The following is a 14162-nucleotide window of genomic DNA, read 5'->3' as shown; positions in this document are numbered from 1 at the left end:
GTGGCTTATTGTATTAGTCCGGAATGATGCCGGTTTATAGTGCTAGCCCACATGCCACAGCTTAACATGAATACCACACTCAGACACAGTATACTGACTCCAAGCTGCCCAGTCCTTGTTTTAGGCCCTTAATGCCGAGCGCCAGGCAGGGTAACAACAAGTACCATGTTTTGACGCGGCCGGGGATGGAAACCACCGACCTGCCACTCGCCGTGCAGACATCCTATCGACTAGACCACAGTCGATGAACATGTTATTCACGTATTAAGATATAACGTTCATGTAACATTTAATAAAAGTTCATGGACAATTGATATACACTGTCAAAGCAAGTAACAATTAAACGTAACGATTGTTATTGTTTAAAACAAAAGCAACCATCTTAATGTAAGTAGAACATAAGTAGAAATTAGGTCGTAGACCCATGGGCTACAACCACACTGTTTCTTGTGCTTCATTTGGATTTAACCAACTCTCCATGTAAACACGTCTTCACTGGGTCACACAAAGGGGCGATCCCCGAGTCTCTTGTAGCTTCCCGTGTATCTATGCTGTCTTTTTTGTATATACGGCTAGTCTCCCTCCTGCTGAACACCTAGCTCGACTAGTCATAATCAGTACTTCTGAAATCAAGCTTGTGGCGGTCCTTTTCTTGTAAAAACTCACATACGTCGGCTATCTAGCCTGTGCAGTCGATATGACGATCGTCCCGTAAAGATCCTGGGTAGAATAGGTCTTCAGCAGCCCATGCTTGCCGTAAAAGGCGACTATGCTTGTCGTAAAAGGCGACTAACGGGATCGGGTGGTCAGGCTCGCTGACTTGGTTGATGCATGCCATCGATCCCAATTGCGTGGATCGATGCTCATGATATTAATCACTGGATTGTCTGGTCCAGACTCGATTATTTACAGACCGCCGTCATGTAGCTGGGATATTGCTGAGTACGGCGTAAAACAACAAACCAACCAACCAACAATATGACGATCCTTTAAGGCCAATCATATGCATCCCATATCTCGTTAGCGCCACAGGTATATCTAACCATCTTCCCGTGGCAAGGGAGTTAAATGACTGCTACAGTCCATTTTCCACCGTTGCCGAACTCGGCTGGCATTTCTGGGCTTGATCGTCGCGCCACCAGTGGCTTTTACGAGTCATGTCCTTCTACGTATCTCGTATTGACCAATCAGATTCCACCTCTCATATTACTTGCTTTACTTCAAACAAAATGGCGGCGCCCCGTCAAGACGATCTGATCGCATTCGTCACCACTCGCCCCTTTCTGTAGCATGCAAGAAGACGGCTTGTCCCGGAATAACACGAGTTGGTCACGAATGGATCTGATCGATAATCAAAATCTATATTGTGATAAAACGTTTCTTATTTCGCGAAGTGCATCAAATCACTTCAGCGCCTTGATTAAAAACATGAAAAGATTTGGAAAATATCTGTTGACGCCGAGTTGGCGGTACACATGCTTTACAAATCCTGCAATCAATCGAAATGTGCACGGCAGTTTACGAACTGGATGTCAATTTCGTTACGCGACTTTGTATGGACCGGACTCGTTAGTCCAGCCAAGATATAACTCCATAATTCCAGCCTAGTTCGGCAAGGGTGGAAACTGGATTTTTATAGTAAGTTAACTACCTTGCTCCGGGAAGATGATATCTAACTGCCATTCACTCACTCACTCGCTCACTCACTCACTCTACCCGACCGCCCACACAACCACCCACCCACTCACCCATCCATCCACCCACCCACCCATCCGCTCAGTCAGTCATTCACTCAATCAGTAAAGCTTATGCACGCACATGTCAACCTGTCTAGATTCACGTGCCGGTTTACACGTCGAGGCAACCACGGAGGAGGGTTACCTTGTAAACTAAAGTATGTGTCGCTACGACTTCCCAGGCGAGTCCGGCCAGTCCAGTTTAAACACACAGGCACAGATAGATAAGGTGCATTAATATTGAAGCATAATATATTTTCCGTGTCAGCGCCACGTAGTCACTCAGCGAGACATTTGCACACACCGTTGTCGTTGCAATGTGGGGCTGGACACACGAAGAAACCAACCTAACTAGATACTGACGACTTGAGGGTGTTACTGCACTCGTGGTGCATGTTTTGAAGAAACCGACACTCCCGGCTCTGGTGGAAAACGGCGACACATTCCCAGCCACATTGCGCAAGGTAAGTTTGTACCCATTCGTCACCACTCGCCCCTTTCCGTAACCTGCAAGAAGATCGCTATTCGGCTTGTCCCGGAATAACACGAGTTGGTCACGGATGTGGAGATAGCCTAACCCCGTGTGCCACCAAACCCAACGTGTGGAGATAAGAATTCAGGTGAAGTGGGATTTAAGGTCGCGTTCAAGACTATTGCACTTACATTGCGACTTGCATGCACGTGTGACTGCTTGTGTGACTGCTTGCGTGCGTGCGTGCGTGAGTGCGTGAGCGCGTGCGTGCGTGTGTGTGTGTGGATGGTTGTGGTAGTTCGGACTAATGCATGGTTTACAGTGCTAGCCTACTGAGATATATCATGCCGCTGTTCAACATGAATACCCCACTCAGACACAGTATACTGACTCCGAGCCGACCAGTCCTTGCTCTAGCCCGTGTTTACCCGGGCACGGGGAGAGAACAACAAGCACCATCTTTTAACATCGTCTCGTTATACGCGGTCGGTAATCGAACCACTCCGGGCAGGGGAGACTATCCACTAGACTATGGAAGCGGTCGTGTTCAACAGCTCTCTGATAAACAAAGCTTTCGATAAACTAAGCTTTCCTTGTTTCCACGAGTGAGTGTTGAACATAGAGCCCCCTCCCCAAATTACCCCCCCCCCCCCCAAGTTATGTATAAGGTGAAAGTGAAATATTTCTATGAAGGAACACTCAGGTATGAGGTCTCTTAATTACAGGTAGGCTGGTGAAGCTGAGAAGGGGGTAAGAATGGAAAAGGGGTAATTGTTTTATTAAACAAATGATTTATGGTCTCAAAAAGAGACTTGTTGATCATTTTCGGATCGACTTCAACAGACAACAGGGCCTACCCTACAAGGTGTTCGTATGCCAGAACTAGATTATCTTGAATTGTATAAACAGGAATATGACAGGATTATTGAATATCTAGATATTTTGGTTATTACATAACTGATTATTTATTACGAGTTTTCAAAATAACTGCCACGTCTTACAAGCTGGTACTCGCATGTCATCGTATCCCAGTTGTGTAGATACATACTCATGATGTCAAGCACTGGATTGTCTGTTCCTGACTCCTGAATCATACAGTGAGTGAGTGAGTGAGTTGAGTTAAATGCCGCTTTTAACAGTATTCGAGTTATATCACGGCTGCTTTTTGTGGGGAGCCCAAGAGAATTAACGGAGGAGCCAAACTGTAATGTTTTTATCCACAACACGTATTTGACATAAACGGACACAGAAACCATGTGGACAAGGCACCACCAACTTCTATTCAAACAAACAAACAAACAAACAAACAAACAAACAAACAAACAAACAGTTAACACCCTTGCCTCGGGAAGATGCAAAACAGGGACACACACAATTAAGTTGTTTAAAGCACTGTACTTTGCTGCGCAGTGTTCCTTCGATGCTAGGATTTATTGGGTTCGAAGCCCAGATGATTAATATATTACACGCACAGTAGAATAAATGTCGATGACCAGCGTCAATTCTGTTTTTTTACATATATCTCAGATACGGTTAAAACTAGCACTAAGCAGGCTCACTCTTTCTGTCAGATGTATGTCGTATACACGCCCATTCGTGACCACTGGTGCTACTCGTGCCATTCCAGATTAGGCCAAATAGCGACTCGAACCCCTGCCCCGGCCATTTGGTCCAACCGCATATCTTAAAACATAGTCAGCTTAAACCACATTCGCTATGGCTTTGTAAGTTTGCATGGATATTTTCTAAGTATAACACGGTTGCCATTAACAATCACTTGTTATTCAATATGGTAAAACAATTCAGACTGTTGTCACTTTGCCACATTATTAGACATATCTATCATTTAAAATATATATGTATTCTGTGAGGCTGAAATTTTTTTCAGTTTCAGTTGCAAAACCAGACATTTAATTAATTAAAATCATGAGCCTGAATATTTTTGTAAGAAAAATACCTTGCAACAATGTATTTTTTGTTGCAGACATGTTTTATCTGTCTGAAGCATAACTATCTCTTTAAAGAATTTTCTGGGACAATTAATTTTTAGGGATAAAACTTTTAAAAAGCCCATCAGACCCCATCACCCCCATCACCTTTCCCCCACCCCCAGAATATTTAATGGTCGGTCCCTTAAGGAGTTTTTTTTATTTTACCAAAGTACTTCTACCCATACGTGTTTTGTGACTCGTTTGTCGTATTTTCGCACATTGACACATTATATAGTAAAGATTCTTCTTGTAGTTTACATACAGCAAGGGGCGAGTGGTGTGGAATGATCCACGCCCAGTCAGTTTTAGAACCTCTCCAAAATGGCGCTTGTTGCTGCAAAGAAGACTAGCTCGGCGCTCAGCATACGAAATCTGGACGCAGCGCAGAAAATATGGGACTACATGAAACTCAACCAGTCTCTCACACAGGTAGGATCTCACTTCACCCTACGTGTAAACAATGTGAGAGTTGTTTACTCGTTGTCCATACCAGGGCCCCGTTCCACAAAATGATCGAGGAGCCAAGACGATCGTAACACTTTAACACAGACTTACGACAGTCGTAGCGCAACGATCACGTTGTGGAGGGGCCCGACATTCGGATGACGTTTATGACCAACTGTCACTAGTCGTCAAATATCAAACAAATATTTAGATCACTTGGTGTTGCGGTAGTGAGCAGACTAGGTGAGGTGGGGTACGACTGGGATCGAGTCCTTATGAAATAATATTGAGAAAAGGATATTGACCCTGGAATGTCATTTTTTTTAAATGACAGTTTGTAAGTTTGTTACCAAAGAATGTTTTTTCGGCATTTGTTTGAGATACCTTTACTAACATTTACTAAGGGAAGAACTTTGGTCAAAATTTTGCTCAATGTTCAGATATCCAAATATCACAGGAATAGGTCTTTTAAAATAGTTCAGCTAACCCACAATTGTGGTATTAAAGTTAAAAATACGTAAATGTTTCAAAGAACAAACGCAAAGTCCAGGGGCGGTCGGGTAGCCTGGTGGTTAAAGCGTTCGCTCGTCACGCCGAAGACCCGGGTTCGATTCCCGACATGGGTACAATGTGTGAAGCCCATTTATGGTGTCCCCCGCCGTGAGATTGCTGGAATATTGCTAAAAGCGGCGCGAAACCATACTCACTAACAAATCACTATGTCCAAAGAGGCAACTGAAAAAGCATCACAATACCTGACCTGGCTGGTTATGTATCATCATATCGTGGCCCAGACTCGCTAATCTACCTGCCGACTTGCTGGAGTATTGCTGAATGTGGCGTACAACGACATTGAGGCAATCATTCGATAGTTATGTACGGTGGCCCATAAGTACGGTGGCCCATAAGGGACATGGAGTCTGTTTTTCAATATTTTGATGTTTCACTTACTTTTATCGTAACCTTTTGCAAATTAACACAATTTGTCATACAAATATGTGATAAATCATGTATTAAAACATCCGAAAACATGGAAAATATATTTTCAAGTAGCTATTGAGTCGCTGAAATGTGAAGCGAAAATGTCAAAAAATAAAATGGAAATGTCAAAAACCAAAACGAAAATGTCAAAAACTAAAATGAAAATATCAAAAACTAAAATGAAACCACAGAAAACTATTTCCACCGCGGTGATAATATTCCCACCGCGTGGATATTATTTCCACCGCGGTGATAATATTATCACCGCGGCGGAAATAGTTTTCTGTATTTTCATTTTAGTTTTTGACATTTTCGCTTTTGTTTTTGACATTTTCAATTTAGTTTTTGACATTTTTCGTTTCACTTTTCACCGATTCAATATCTTCTTTACACATGATTTATCACATATATGTAAGACAAATCGTGTTAATTTGCAAAAGGTTACGATAAAAGTAAGTGAAATATCAAAATATGGAAAAACAGACTCCATGTCCCTCATGGGCCACCGTAGTTATGAGAGCTCGTAATTGAGAACTTCAACATATAGTGCTAAAATTTCCGTTTTTACCAACCAATCGCAGAGTGATGTCATCATAGCATTGGGCAGCAATGATCTTAGAGTAGCGGAAGTGGCCTCTGACCTGTTCCTAAGGGGCATGGCGGACTGGATCGTTATGTCTGGAAAAAGTGGATTGTTGACAAAAGGTAAAATACTGTATATGTCAAAATTAATAGATCCTCATCCCCCGTATGCCAATTCTAATTGGCCTGACATGGGCTCCACGCATTGGAGTTATTAGATTCTCTGGTTAGCTTTGTGGTCACAGTGTTGGCTCTTCACGCTGAAGACAAGGGTTCGACTCCCCATATGGTCACATTCTTGGTGTCCCCCCGCCGTGATATGGATGGAATATTGTTAAAAGCGGCTGGAACTCACCTCACTCACTCACTCTTAGCGTCCCTTGTCGTGCATCTTGTTGACAGGGGTATATTTATGATATGCATGAGCTGAATATATAGTAGTGTATGCTACAGCAGTGTCGCATGTCCATCGAGATCAGAGTAAGCGGCAAAGGAAGTGACACCAAACGTATTATATTCAACAATATAAAAGCTCCAGATCCATGATTTTTCGTTCCCAAAAGATTTTCGTTTGTTTGGTTGTTTGTTGTGTCACGCCGCACTCGAGGCTGGACCAAAACAATCCAGTGATGGACAACATGAGCATCGATCTACGCGAATTGTATACGATGACATGCATCAACCACGACAGCGAGCCAGACCACCCGATCCCGTTAGTCGCTTCGTACGACAAACATAGTCGCCTTTTACAGCAAGCATGGGTTGCTAAAGACCAATTCTAACCCAGATCGTCACAGGATTCCAAAATATTTCACCAACCATTATGAAGGTCCAAACAGGGTGTTTGGTGGGATAGGTGGGATGGATTTGAATCTTCAAATGTATGTTCAGTATAAGAGTTCATATTTGATTGTGTTTTTACAGAAAGCTTCCAAGAGTGAAGCAGTACTAAGAGTAACAGTACCTATCTGTTTAGGACAAAGCTGGACAAAGAGGATATAGAACCTATACTCAGAGGTTTATCAGGAATAAGTATGGTGCATTGGTAATTTAAAGTGAAGGAAATCTTGCACGTTATACCTGGCCGCAGTTTGACAGTGAGTGAGTGAGTTTGATTTTACGCCGCTTTTAGCAATATTCCAGCAATATCACGGCGGGGGACACCAGAAATGGGCTTCAAATATTGTACCCTTTTCGGGAATTGAACCCAGATTTGCGGCGTGACGAGCGAACGCTTTTATCACTAGGCTCCCGACCGCCCCAGTTTGACAGTGGATACCCCATTCAAATACATTAAACTGTCTCCGAGCCGAGCTGTACATGTTTTATCTCCTCAATACCGAGCGTCATTCCTTGTAACAACAAGTACCTTCTCTTAACATCTTATGGCGTAAAGCGACCAGGGATCGAACTACCAACCTTCCTTGAGGCAGTGCACGTGTTATGTAAAAACAGTTATGGGTCATCCGGGCGGTTGTGTAGTCTAGCGTTTAAAGCGTTAACTCGACACAATAACTATTCGTTTTCAAATCCATACATGAATCACTGCGAAATCACTGGAATATTTTTCATAGCGGTGAAAAATCTAACTCACCCATTAACATTAAGGCCATATCGATAAGGATATTTGTCTCTTGTGTTTAAGTGAGTGAATAGTGTTTAACGCCGCATCAGCAATAACAGACTGACTGACCCTAAGTTCATAATAATAATTTTTTTAATAGGAAAATGGCCGAAGTCGGAGGCGGAGATGTTTTTCGACTTAGCCACCAGGAAAGGAGTGCCAAAGGACCGCATCATTGTGGAAAATCAGTCAACAAACAGTGGAGAAAATGCCAGGTTTACTTACGCCCTCTTAACGATGAGAAACATAACAGTAGAGTCGCTCATTCTGGTCCAGAAACCGTTCATGGAACGTCGAGCCTACGCCACCTTTATGAAGCAATGGCCTCGACCGTGTAACATCATGGTGACGTCACAGAACACTTCCATGATGGATTATCCGAACAGTGACGTAGGGACTCTTGCTGACGTCATATCCGTGTTGGTCGGGGATATGCAGAGGTTGCCGCTGTATGCAGAGCGAGGTTTCCAGGTTGCCCAGGAGATACCGCCTGATGTGTGGCAAGCCTACAATGTACTTGTAGAGAGTGGGTGGTTTGGGTCACATCTGATTAAATGACATAAGGTGATGCAGCTGTCCCTACAGTGATTTATAATTATTTATTTTAAGAAATATAGGACTCGTTGTAGAGTACTTTATTTCTTATATGATATATCAACATTATGTACCACCTCATTAAAGATAGTGATAAAATGTACAAGCTTTAAAATATTTTTCCCTTATTGAAATAATGACGACTCTCTCAATAGAATCCGACTTTGGCAATGTCGGATAAGTCCATTTTATGCACAGGTGGATATTTCCCTCATATTCTGACAATCATCACGACGATTACCTGTACCTTTTCTCCCAATACCGATTGTCATATCTCTCCCGTTTTTGGATGCGATTGTTCGGCCATCGCGTTTATCTGCGTTGCCCAGCTACATCTATGGGGAACAACTCACTAGACACTCCCCTCTCAAAAATAACGTCATTCAATATATGACGTCATCAAATTGCGAGCGCAGGTTCGAATCTCCAGAAATGACGTCATGACAGAACAATGCTTTATCGTGAAATAAACCACGCTTCAATCAATTAGCTCAGCCGGCAATGGTGTCTTAAATAATAAATACAGTTCTAATTTCGAGCATCCAGACACTTCAGAATACCATGTTTGTGGATGACAGTCCTTAACCCTCAGTATAAACTCACTTATGAAATATTCAGAATCACCAACACCTTGAAATTCCCACATATGTCCGAAGCCATGAGAATATAACATATTCTTAATAGCAGAAATCCATGTATTTCTGCCAACGACATCAAACCTAACTAACATATTGTAACACCGTTTTGGAAATCTCTCTTGAGACATATTAAGAAGCTTAAACCAGTATCTTTAACATCTTGTATAAGAATCAATATAAATACCATATCGGCCACATTCTCCGAGCACTGCAATATTTGTAGATTTGGAACTAATACCCCCAAAACAGATTGACAAAACTTCGCTTGGAAACGTTCGGGAAACAACCATTTATGAACACCCCAAATCTCTGAACCATATAAAATAATAGGTTTAATCTGAGAGTCGAACATTTTAAACAACACTTCAGGGGCGATATTTTGAAGTTTATAACTGAGCTGTTTTATAGGAATTAAAGCTGAACTGTTCTCGTCCGACACAGCCTGTTTGAAAATATAATTCCGAAATAACTGTAATATGTTGAAACCTTGAAAGGCATATGCCCCAGTTTCCGTTTCTCGTAGTTCCTTAACTTACCACCATTACGATAAACTAAGATATCAGTTTTATCCATGTTAACTTTTAGACCCCATTTGTTACAAAATTTGTGTAAAAAGTCAATCCTTTTTCTGTAGTTCAAGAACTGAATCTGCAAAAATACACAAGTCATCGGCATATAATTCCAGTAAATGTACAAATATCCCTCTACCACCACACTGCCGGAAGTTCTCTTCCAACTGATTTATGAATAACGAAAACAAAAGAGGACATAAAACGCACCCTTGTCGTACACCACTGAGACTGTTCAAATAATCTGAGATGCTACTCTTTGAAATTTTAACACAAGCAAGAGTTTTAGAATAAATGTCCTGTATGATAGGAAATATTTTCCCATGAATTCAATTTGAATGCAGAACAAGCCAAAGAAGATCCCTATTAACAGAGTCGAAAGCTTTCTGAAAGTCTATGAACATACAGTAAAATCTTCCTTTTGACTTAGACAAATATTTCTGCACTTATGATTGAAGAATAAACTTGCTATCCACTGTGGAATATCCTTTTCGGAAGCCAGCCTGACATTCCGGGAGCTTATCTTATAACTTAACAAAATGTCTAATCTATTATTCAAAACCTGGGTAAAACCTTACCACAAATATCTATCAAGGAAATGCCCCTATAATTGTTAACAACATGAACATTACCTTTCTTATGGAGAGGAAAGATAATTCCTTCAGACCATTGATCTGGAAAACTACCTCTGCACAGAATGTTGTTAAAAAGAACTAGAAGATGTGGAATTAAAACATCACTGCCATACTTTATCATCTCTGGTAAAATACCACCAGGACCAGCTGATTTACCACATTTGAGGGAATCTATGGCTTCTGAAACCTCTTTAGCCGTTATATCTTGATTTGGTAAACTGTCAACACCGTCATCGTTACACACATGACAATTCATGCTTTTAACTGGATGCTCTGTATTAACAGCTTTGCAGGACGCAACAAAATCCACATCAGTTACATTATCAGTAATATTCAAAACAGTTTTAAAGTAATCAATCCACTGAGAAACACCAATACTGGGTCCTGTCACGGGTGGCTTTCGAAGGTGAAATTTCAGTTCGGACCAAAATGTTTTTGAATTTCTCTTATCATTACAACAGTTAAGAATATGTACAATAGCAGATTCTTCAAATACATCCTTTTTCACTGGCATATTTCTCTGAATCTATTGCCGACTACATGAAAGTTCTTTAAAGTATCTATATGTCCACTAATTCTAAACATGTCTAACAGTTTGTATTTGTAGCGTTTCATATTTTCACATTCTGCATCAAACCACGGCAAAGAAGCACACCTGCTAAAGTTAGTGTTACGACTGTTGTGCACAGCCATACCATTGTCCTCAGCACTCTCTTTAATTATAGATGTCAAATGTTCTGCTTTTTGAGAAGAGGTAGTACACTGAGATATATCTCCAACTGGCATCTCAAGTAATATGTCTTTCAAAGATACATAAAAAAGTTCAACGTTCTGAGAACGCCATATATATTTCGGTATTGAAGTGACACTTTTTTCAATTAGATCTGCAGGTTTTATCACATTAGGTCTACACTTAAGACTACAAGTAACTGGGAAATGGTCTGATTCAGTACGTGTCTGAACAGTAAAGTCTGATAATGAATAAAATAAATCAGTTGAAGCAGCAAAATAATCGACAATGCTGGCCCGAGTGTTTGCAAAACACGTGAATAATCCCTGTGCATCGCTGGTGAAACGCCCATTTAGAAAGTGAATACCGTATGTGCAACAGAAAGTGTGTGTGGTGTGTGTGTGTGTGTGCCTGTACTAGTCCGGACTGATGCCGGTTTATAGTGCTAGCAAAGTGCTGGTATAGAGATACCATGCCGCAGTTTAACATGAATACCCCCACTCAGACACAGTATACTGACTCTGAGTCGACCAGTCCTTTGTTTTAGCCCCTTAATGCTGAGCGCCACACAGGGTAACAACAAGTACCATCTTTAACGACTTTTGGAATGACGCGGCCGGGGTTCGAACCCCGGACCCTCCGATCTCCGGGTGGACGCTCTACCACTAGACCATGGAGGCGGTCTCACCAATTCTGAAACCATGAAGATGCGTGGGGAATCATTCCATTGCCTTAATAGCATCTCCCATTGTTCTCTCTCTGCTGCATGGAATGTGCCTCGATGACTCCATGATTAGAGCGTTTTGAAACTTCAGTCTCAGGACGGAAATCCAAAGGTTCTTTCGGTCCTCAGAGGGTCCTATCTATATCCCTTAAAACTATTTTAGTGGTATTGTGGTATTGAAAACAGATACACAGGGAGTGGAGGTTTATGTAATTAACGGTTTTTCATGGAACTAATTTCACAAGAAGTGTAACAAGTGATTAGACTCGTTTCAAGGAACATTTGGTGACAGATGAAGCAATCTCAAGTTATCATTGAAAACCGAACGGTGGTTGCTGTCGGTGGTTGGTGGTGATTGTTGGTGATTGGTGGTTGTTGGTGGTTTATGATGGTTGCCTGAAGACAATTATCCAATAAATATATTTGAACAATACGGTAGACGTGCATCAGCATTTCCGGTCATTCGGTTTCGAATGTTCCCCTGACCGGAAGTTGAGGGTATTGTTACATATCCGCTGTGTCGTCCCCAACATATTATTGTCTATCACGTAATGTGAGTGAGTATGTTTTTACACCGCTTTTAGCACTATTCCTGCAATATCAAGTTAAAGGACAGCAGGAATGGGCATCACACATTGTACCCATGTTGGGAATCAACAATGAGCCTTCGGCGTGGTGAGCGAAGGCTTTAACCACTGGGCTGCCGCGCGAAGGATATACACCGCTCCCGAGGGTTTTGTTGTAGATAAAAACATGAGGGAGAGGGACACCTTTGAAGACACAAGTGCATCTTTAACCAAACCCGAGGAAAGGTGTCTTATCTGTGTTATAAAACTAAAAAAATCTAAAGAAAATCGGGAACAACATTTACAAGAACACTTGTTTGTTTGTTAAAATCACCTCTACAACGCTGCAAACCGACCTACTGGTAAATATGGATTGTCCTTGTTTGAGTCGTGTTGAATTCTCTCCCTTGGTCGCACAGACTTGCGTCCACAAAACATTACGAAGTGCATAAACTACAAAGTTGCAGTGATACAAAGACTTAGGCATAGGCATCTCTTAACGCCAACCCAGGACATTTTGTCAGCCATGTTACGAATAAGCAAATGAACATTTTGTGACTAAATGTGACACGCTAAATGCAAAAGATGTAGCACAGAACATCGTCGATGGTAGATAGGACACAGATTAGTTGACTCTCATTGCCAATGCAACTGGACAATCGCAAAACAAAATGTTTACTTGAAGATGCAGACGCTATTGGTCAACAGTAAAGGGATATTAAAGACTGGTTAGAACATAGAAATACTGTCACAGTTGGATTTTTGAAAGATGCCACAGGCATAACAGATGCATCGGGTAAACAAAAGATGTGCAGGCTAGTGCGTTGTTTTGAGCAGCTTTTATCCACTGAAATACTGTCACAGTTGGATTTTTGAAAGGTGCCACGGGCATAACAGATGCATCGGGTAACAAAAATGGGCAGGCTAGCTCGTAACAGTGGCCTTGTGGCCCCACTAACGTTTGTGCTTAATCTATGTTGTATCTCGTGTCAGGTAGTAAGGGTGGGTGTAGTGTCAATGCAGCCTCAAGCCCTTGTGGCTCGTACAGTACCATCCAAAAATGACTTAACACTATTGGCAATGAACCAGTTAAATGTCCTGAATCTGGGGATGTGGTTACTTTTTTTGATAATATCCAGATCCTTTCAAGGAATTGGCGCGTCTGATATGACTGTAAGGCCCTTATCTGTGTTATCACCACCATCTTGCATATGGACCCCCAAATTAATACATACTTACAAAATGACCCCTAGTACTGCCCTTACAAGTGGTTACTGTACACACCAGCTGCTATTGCAGAAAGCAAATCCGCCATTGCAGCCACACGGGATGTTTGTGGGGTGTTTAGAGAACACAGGATGCGCTTCCTCAATAACCAAATTTAAATTGTCCTCTCAGAACAAGAGCTTGGTAGCGTTATAACAGATGTCATATATACCCCTCGTACATAAAATACTGGTGTTGACAGGTTGAATATACAGCCTAAAATGGTGATGAGGCACAGTTCCCTAAAAAAACACATGTTGTGAAACATATGTAATTAGTGAAGCAATGAGCATGCCCAAACCAAACTTAGCCATTGGAAATCCTATACATTCCTGTTCAACCGATTCGTGCACACGAGTCCTACAGCAAAGTATGGTGGAAACCAATGCACATGTAGTTATATATAGTGATACATGCACACCCAGGAAGTCAGTATACAACGTAGTTATATATAGTGATATATGCACACACAGGATGTCAGTATACAACGTAGCTATAAATAGTGACACATGCACACCCAAGAAGTCAGTATACAACGTAGCTATATATAGTTATACATGCACACCGAAGATGTTAGTATAGAACGTAGCTATATATAGTGACACATGTA

The 14162-nt window shown here is 41.6% G+C and overlaps 1 protein-coding gene across 2 annotated transcripts; it reads left to right on the top strand.

Moving 5' to 3' along the window:
• The first annotated feature begins 1888 nt into the window (after positions 1-1888).
• On the top strand, positions 1889-8520 carry LOC124110996 (uncharacterized protein SCO4629-like). Of its 2 annotated transcripts, none has more exons than XM_048382582.1 (4): positions 1889-2202; positions 4459-4628; positions 6206-6329; positions 7931-8520. In XM_048382582.1, exons 2-4 carry the CDS (start codon positions 4521-4523, stop codon positions 8386-8388), a joined length of 690 nt encoding a protein of 229 aa, XP_048238539.1. In that variant the 5' UTR covers positions 1889-2202; positions 4459-4520; the 3' UTR covers positions 8389-8520. The 2 variants fall into 2 exon arrangements, with proteins under 2 accessions (XP_048238539.1, XP_046326484.2); XM_046470528.2 differs by having other exon boundaries at positions 1891-2200; positions 4453-4628.
• Positions 8521-14162: the final 5642 nt, after the last annotated feature.

The sequence above is a fragment of the Haliotis rufescens genome, unplaced genomic scaffold, assembly GCF_023055435.1.
Source record: "Haliotis rufescens isolate VD_foot unplaced genomic scaffold, xgHalRufe1.0.p SCAF_4, whole genome shotgun sequence".
In the NCBI taxonomy this organism is placed as follows: Eukaryota; Metazoa; Mollusca; class Gastropoda; order Lepetellida; family Haliotidae; genus Haliotis; species Haliotis rufescens.
The sequence above is the reverse complement of the archived record's forward strand: the minus strand, read 5'-3'. Positions and strand labels throughout refer to the sequence as shown.